General features: G+C 37.1%; 1 protein-coding gene across 2 annotated transcripts in view; it reads left to right on the top strand.

Annotated features, from left to right (window-relative positions):
- Positions 1 to 2,965: 2,965 nt before the first annotated feature.
- The window catches only part of DTHD1 (death domain containing 1), a 72,579-nt gene continuing 67,163 nt past the window's right edge, over positions 2,966 to 8,381 (top strand). The window contains exon 1 of one of the 2 annotated variants that reach the window (XM_011949139.1): positions 2,966 to 3,380. In XM_011949139.1, the coding sequence (XP_011804529.1) occupies positions 3,364 to 3,380 (17 nt within the window). In that variant the 5' untranslated portion in view covers positions 2,966 to 3,363. Of the gene's footprint in view, positions 3,381 to 5,286; positions 5,851 to 8,381 lie in introns of those variants that run through there. The other variant, XM_011949138.1, reaches the window with a different exon arrangement.

The raw sequence follows: 8,381 nt of genomic DNA, 5'->3' as shown, positions 1-8,381 counted from the left end.
CTATTGCATATTTTTATTTCTTTAGATAGTAAACAGGAACTATCCTACTATTTGAATTTTATTTCTAATCCACTTGGATACTTTTAATGTTAAGAAAAACTATTGTCTTTTGACCATATAATGGTATGAATTCAAGACTGCAAACTAACGTCAATGGAAGCACTGAATTCTCAGTAAGAAAGTAAAAGGAGTCATAATAACTAGTAGCAACAATGAAGATGATAATCAAATGTTAAAACTATTCAGATGAATTTCTGCAGTGAACTTCTGTAGGTGTCTTGACTGCAAATGTCTGTTCTTTCTGTGGTTAGTGACATCAATTAATGGAAAACAAGGTGAAGGAACATGCCGATGCATGTTTTAACAAGTAAATGCAGCGTGGCCTGTGGTAGGTCTCACTTTGCAAATATTGTATGTTCCTAAGAAGCCAAACAGAGAACAAGTTTAAACTTGAGGATAGCAAATGTGAATGAAACGAAGAGAATGTCTGGGTTTGTTTTTTCTCCCTGAGAAAGGATTTTCCCACATATCTAGAAATAAATGTAGATTGCTGAAGTGATCAAGCAGCATTTCATGATCAGTTTTATTCAATACTTAAAATATGCCTGGTAAATTCTCCATTAATCTCTTCTACTTCCAGGGATTCATTTACCACTTATTTATTGATGACATTCAAATATGCCAATATTATTCTAATTTTTAAACTTCAAACACATTCTAAGGAATTTTTCTGAGTTACCTCAAACTCAACAAATCTAAAATTAAACAAATTTTCTACCCATCAAGCCCAATGTCCCTCTTAAATTCCTTAATAGTTTCATAGTCTATGTAATCAGCTAAATTAAATATGTTAGTCATATTCTAATACTAAGCATAGTTCTTAGTATATTTATTTCTCAAATAAATAAATGGATGCATTTTCAGTGCTTTCTAGTCCTCTCTCTATAATCTGATGGTTTGGTAAGTTTAGTAAGTTCTATCCACTATACTTCAAATCCCCTCTCATGCCATCCTCTTCTTTCATCTGCTCTGTTGCTGTTTTAGTACAGACCTTCAAGCCTTCTAACTCTTATATCTCTGCTGTCTAATACAGCTGCATCTCTGCAGCACAGATTTCATCACATTGCAGCCTGATTTAAATCTATTCAATTTCTCTCTTATCTGTAAACCAAAATTCTAATTTCTTCTCCTCACTCTCCACAATTATTGAACTCTTCATTTGCTACTTTTCTTGACTCATTAACTGAACCTTCCTCCAAAGCCATATTTTTACATTTTTGATCCTACTATGTAATCTCATGATGCCATGACTTTGATCATATTATTTCCTATGCTGGAATATTTTTTTCTTTTACTCTATAGCCTGCTTATCCTTTAGTTTCTAATTCAAACATTTTCCAGGCCTCTAAGCAGAATTTTTTTTTAACTCCTCAAAGCTTTTATGATACTTTTTCTTTATACTTCTCCTCTAGCTCTCAATACAGTCTAAGCTTTATTTTAATAATCTGTTCATGCACCTGTCTCTTGAAGTCCTAAAAAGGGCTGATCTCCAGCACTTAGTTCCTGTCCCACAGTAAATGCTATAGGAGTTTTCTAAATTGGCATTGAATTAAAACCATGTATACATTATTATTGAGAATGACATCTATTTAAGGAGTAGAGAAAGAAAATAAAATTGAATGAGTGAGTCTTTAGTTTGAGAAGATTTATGTGATCCAATCCATGAAGTGATAGGAACTCATGTTGCAAAAAAGGTCCCCTTTTCGGTGAACAGAAGTTAACTGAAAAATAAGACACATAATAGCGAAGGAGCCCCTCTCCACTCCGCAGCCACCAGTCACTCAATACAGCTCCTTTCCTTTTCCTTCAGAGGCTTTGACAGTCTATAGTGCAGTGGCAGTCATTCTTCATTATTTATTCTCTGGGCTTGTTTTTCCCATCTTGTCTTCCAGGTGCCCTGAGTGTAGCTCTTAGAACTCCAAGGGCTTAAGATGAGATAATGTGTGGCCTGTGGGAGGGAAGCACTCCGGCTTCCCTTTGAAAAGCTTTCATTTTGTTCCAGTACCCCTGAGGGAACATGAGCCTCTCTGGAATGTACTCACTGCCCTCTCCCTTTGGCGTGGGTGTGTGTTCTCCCTTCCTTGAGCAGCGGGATTGGAGAGAGGGAGGCAGACTATTCTGGTTTCCTCCAAATACCCCCAAGTGCTATATTGCATAGCCCCATATATGATGTGCTGGCAGGCAGACAGGCAGCAGTGGGGAGAGCTTCTTGTATCTGAATTTTAATTACACATGGTAAAGACTCCTTGCTAGTTTAGAGAAAGCTACTCTTCAGGTTTGCTTTCTTTCAGTGAAAGGGCATTTTATCCAATTAGAGGGAAATTATTAGAGGCCAAGTTCTTATCTCAGTCTCTGCAGATTTACCATATAAGAAGATGCTAACTATACTTACCTAACCAATGGTAATAGGCTCTGCTCCAGTAGAGGAATCTTTTGAAACTCTTAGTTATAAAAATATTATACATATACACATTAATTAGAGTGACTTGTCAAGACCCCATGTGTAACCATATCCAGCTTCAACATTTATTAATTCTTACAGCAAATTTAATACCTCTACCAACCCCTATGCTTATTTAGAAGCAAATCAGACATCACATTATTTTATTCATAAATATTTTTAAGTTTACAGGAATCCTGCCAGCAATATTGTTCTAACAGTTTACCTTTGATTAATAAACTTCTTATCCCACCTAGAATCCATATTTTGTTGCCTGAAAACTTGAAAAGTATTTGGGACTTCCACAGTATATTGATTTTGTAAAACTCACATAGAGAGTTGGATCGTGTGAGTTAGCTCTACCCCAGTGATTAATGTATTCTGTACACAGTAGCACCCACGGTACAATAACGCCCCTTCTTTGGTCACCTAGTAACTTTTCACTGGTCAACACCAAACTGAATAAACCACTATGTTGTAAGAAGGTGCTTGGCTAGCTGACTTGGATCGTCTCCTAGAGTTTAGGAGACATAACCATCACCAAGTTTGAATTTGCAAAACCTTTAGGCTTTACTGGCAGGAGAGAAAATACCACTTTTGGACCATAAAATGGATACGGAATACGTGGGCTCAGGTAAACTGGGCCAAATATTGAAGCAGATTTGGAGACAAAACCAGATGCTAAAGCAGGCACTCCTGGGTGATGATCTTTGTGAGGGGGCTGGTGGGGCCACTTGGATGGCCACTGTGGTCTTTCTGGGTCAGGAGCTCAGCAGGGCCCTTTACCAGCTGCTGGAGCACACCACAGGCACCCTGCATTCCACCTGCCAGCAGCTGCATGTGCTGCTTGACAAGGAGAATCAATGTGTCTGGAGAAAAGGTAAGTATTTTTTTATAACTTATTCTTTCTCTAAGAAATATGGATTAGGGCAAGATCTGAGAGGGACTGTGAGCATACCAACAGGGCTAAGATGGAGTTTCTGCCTACAAGAGACTAACAATTTCATACGGGAAATAAGTTGAGACAAATGCACAATAATGTCAGGGACACTGGGGCCAGTCCCATTAGAAACACATGAATGAAGTGCTTTTGGACTTCAGAAGCAGTTTAAATCCCATCTGTAGGGTGGAGAATTGAGAAGTTTGCTAGAAAAATGTAGTATTTAAGCTGAAGCTTAAAGAGTGAATTGGACTTATGCAGCAGGGAATAGAGAGTTTTTGTAGGATCCAAGACGTAAGAGACAGGAAAATACAGGCCTAGTTTGAGGCAGAGCTAGTAGATTTTTTATTTTTATTTTTTTATTATTTTTTTTAAATCAGAATATAATATTCTATCTCTAGGGTCATTTGAGCTTAGACTTATTAATTGCAAAATTACTGGGAAGACTGGAGTGGGTTGGGATAGGGAATTGGATCCCCACACACTGAGGCTGGAGAGGGATTCTTGGGAATAGGTCCAGTTATGGATGTTGAAAAGTATAGTAAGGCAGGAAGAATGTGGAATCTGATGAATATAATCCTAGATAACAACAGTTACTCCAGATAAGCATATAGGTGGCCTCATGAAATTCAACTCTAAATAATACAGTATCAAGATAAGTGGGCAGGTTCCATCTATGATGAAATCCAGGGTAGACGATATTAAGAAATTCAGTCTAAAGGGCAAATAGTGGGCATCAGGGAAATCTTTCCAAAGGCAGCATGACTGAGAAGTCATCAGCTGCAGCCCGAAATCAGACCTTTAATCTCTGGAGGGAATGGAACACGGTCCTTGGCGACATAACAAGACAAATATATATTCAGAAAAAAACAAGGACTTGGCGAAGGGATGATTTGGTGATAATTTTAAAAACACTAAGTTATGGGGCCTTAAATTACATATTCCTTTAATTTAGAACTGAATTCTAAAGACTAGAGAGGCACTAAGCCTGCAAGAAGTCATCAGGTGACCTCAGTAGTGAAGAGAAGCAGGATGAACAAATAGGAGCGTGGGAAGAATGATGATGGAGTGAGAGATTATATCAGATTTGACCATACTGAGAGTTTACTCCAGAATGAAGAAGGTTGACCTGAGTTAGCAGGCTTTGAAAAGTCACTTCACGTTCCAATCAGAGAATTGGTATGGTCAGAGCTATTCTCTGAAGGACTAATTTGAAAATTTCCAGTGATCACAAATTCATCAGGAGGAATACTATGAACCTAATCCAATTCTTACAGCAGTAACTGGGCTCCAAAACATAGCATCTACATTGACAGAAATGATGGAGGTATGGTGTTTCTGCCAACCAAGCCACATCTGGAGTGTTCACCTAATTTTCAGCCCAGCATTTTAAATGGATCATTGATAAACTATTGTACATCCAGTGGTAAAAGAACAGTTCTCAAAATCATAGCAAATGAAAAACAATTGAGGGAGATGTTGACTTCAGTTCTTATTGGGGGAGCGAGAGGTTATGACATTTGTCCTTAAATATTCAAAGTATCTTTATAAGCAAGAGGGATTAGACTTACTCTTTGCTACCATGTTGAAAGTGGTTTGTTGTAAATCCTACAATTGTTAAAAGAGTGACAGTTGTACAATTACTTCTCCTTCATGAGATTGGCTTAAATGCCCAGTAAAGGTCTTTGTAGGTTTCTAAAATTATCTTGCCATGTTTCATTAGATGGCAGTGCAGAAACATAATTTGGTTTAGTTTTGTATTTATTCTTTGTGTGTCTATGTATGTGTGTGTAGAAATCGTTACTTTCATAGACTGCCTCATAAAAATAACTGAACATTTGGGGAGCACTGCTGCACTTCTAAAGAAAGAAGAAAAGGAGATGTGTAATTTATGCGGCATGCATGATGAATGTACTCCACAGCAGACAATGTCCTCCATTCAAGATACCAAAGCAGCAGACATTGCTGCAAGAGGGGAACTAAATGTCATAGAAACAGTTACTGTTTCTCCCACAAATGGAGAGGACAGTCATTACACAAACCAGGTCCAGTTAGAAAAAAATAAAACACATATGAGTTCAGCATTAGTGGAAAAAGAAAACAGTACATCACTAAAAGGATGTGTACTGGGGCAAGAAGAATCACAGAACAAAATGTTCCCAGATAATGCAGAAAACGAAGATGATAAACAAATAGAACACATGACTGTTGAGAACATAAATGGCAACAGGAAAGAGATTCATGGCATAATCCAGACAACAGAGAGAAAAATTCAAGAAACCTCAGAAAGCCCAAGAGAAGAGATGACCACATCCTCAATAATATGTGATATCGCCAAGAAATATATAAATAGTACTCTTCCCAATGATTCAGAGAATATAAAGCACAAGAATAACATAATGGAAAAAGAGTAAGTAAATGCAATGTGGGAAGTGCTTAAGTATGCCTACTTATATATGTGTTTCTATAGTCAGTACATGTCTTAGTTCATTCCGGCGGCTATAACGAAACATCAGCAAGTGGGTAGCTTTTGAACAACAGATACTCATCTCTCACAGTTCTGGAGGCTTGGAAATCCAAGATCAAGATGCTGGCAGATTTGGTGTCTGGGAGGTGCCTTCTTGCTGTGTCCTCACATGGTGGAAAAAGTGAATGGGCTCCCTTGGGTCTATTCTATAAAGGCATTAATTTCATTCATGAGGACACCACCCTCATGACCTAATCATCTCCCAAAAGGACCCACCTCCTAATACCATCACCTTGGGGGCCAGGATTTCAATGCATGAATTTTGAGGAGACACAAACACTTAGACCATAGCAACATGCATAGTATTTACACATGAATAAAATTTCCATTTCATATCTCCCAAAGATATTGTAAATCAGTAATTTAGCTTGAATTACTCCTATGAAAATTTATATAGCCACCATTATTAATATTGCTATATTAATAAAGCTATATTTCTTATAGCTTTAAGAAACACATTACCTTTTTTTAAAGAGGAAAGAATTGAGTAGACAGGAAAGTAGTTAAAATGATCAATTGTCCAGATCATGAACACTTTGCAAATTACTGCTATTTCAATTATAGTAACAAAAACTAGAAGACTGTAGGGAGTTAGAAGATTTGGAGAGAATGTTTTATCCTTGGATTCACTTTATTTATATTCTCAAGAAAATCATTATGAGTTTTAAGCCTGTGTCTGTAGAACTCTTGGGATTTCATGGATGAGCTTTGGGAGGTACTTAAAATTGAATGTGTATGTTCCTGGATACATTCCTGGATAGGAATGTGTATGTTCCTATTTCATTTCCCTGGATATGGTCTAGAACTGTCATCAGATTCTCTAGGAGACCATAACTTCAAAAAAGTGAGAAAGATCCATCTATTTTGTAAATTTTATCTCCTGTGCAAAGAGGTAATAAGGCCCTATTTGTCCCTATAAAATAAGATATTCACACCCATATTTTCCCAGACAAACATAACACGCTTAGAAGTGAAAAAAAATTATTTGTTTTGGGAATCAAACAAACTTAAATTTCACTTCCTGTTTTATTATATACTAATTCTATGATCCTGGGCAACTTGCTTCATTTCTTAGCCTCATTTTCTTATTTGTAGAAATAATATATACATCCTGGGAATATTTGGTGAGGTCAAATGAGAAAATCACTTAAACAACCTAACACCAGGCCACTTTTTCAGATATTCACACCAGGCAAATGTTAGTCTATTCGTTTATTTTAGCTCCAAAAACTTCCACTTTCTTCACCTGCCACTTACCACCATTGTTCCATTACCGCCATCTCTGCTGTGATGTGCTGATGCCCTTTCAGGTGTATGATACCATTTTGAGAACTATGATCTTAGGCAAGTCATTTTGCTCACCTTGACCCTAACTATCTCACTATAAAATGAAGAGGTGGTTCTAATTTGGCTGTAATGTTTCTACAGGTCAGAGAGTCTGATGAATTTTATGTTTGAGGATATTCAGTGCATGATAGACCTACATGATTTGTAAGAACTACTGCTCTGACAAAACAACTGCTAAAGTAGTCTATATGTGGTTACCTGTTTCACTTGAGAAAAACATTGAAGTTTCATATTCTCACATTCAGAAATGACTCAAAGCATCGGTTAATGAGTCATTGCCTGAACTACTCCCTCTAACACCTCCTTTAGGTGTTTCCTGGTTAGTGACTTCCTCTTTGCAGCACCCAAACCAATTGTGCTTCGCTTGTGTATTTGAGAAGTTGAGTACTCATTGCAATCCCTCGGCCGAGGAAACCATCATGCCACATAAAAGATGTGTGTGATAAACCCAGATAGCTTTCTGAAAGAAACCTATCTCTTCCTGCCTGTCCTGGTGTACACAAAAAGGGAAAAATAAGGCTAGAATAAACCAGTGTGATTACAGTCATCGGTTACTTTAAGATGGGAATATGTTCACAGAAATGCATGGTTGGGTGATTTTGTCAATTATGCAAACACGGCAGAATGTGCATACACATATCTAGATGGTACAGCCTACTGCACACTTAGTCTATATGGTATAGCATATTGCTCCCAGGCCACAGACTGTAAAGTATGTTACTGTATGGAATACTATAGGCATCTATAACACAATGGTAAGTATTTGTGTATTTAAACATATCTAAACATAGAAATGGTACAGCAAAAATACAGTATTATAATTTTTAGGATCACTATTACATGTGCAGTCCATTGTTAACTGGTATGTCTTCATGTTCTACATACCTGTATTTTTTTTTTTAAGTTTTAATTAAAAAATTTGTCTTTTTTTTGTTTCAATAGGTTTTAGGGGAACAGGTGATGTTTGGTTACATGAATAAGTTCTTTAGTGGTGATTTCTGAGATTTTGGTGCACCCATCACCTGAGCAGTGTACAATGGTAAGTATTTGTGTATTTAAACATATCT

Source organism: Colobus angolensis, unplaced genomic scaffold (assembly GCF_000951035.1).
Source record: "Colobus angolensis palliatus isolate OR3802 unplaced genomic scaffold, Cang.pa_1.0 Scaffold29, whole genome shotgun sequence".
NCBI classification, from domain to species: Eukaryota; Metazoa; Chordata; class Mammalia; order Primates; family Cercopithecidae; genus Colobus; species Colobus angolensis.
The sequence above is the reverse complement of the archived record's forward strand: the minus strand, read 5'-3'. Positions and strand labels throughout refer to the sequence as shown.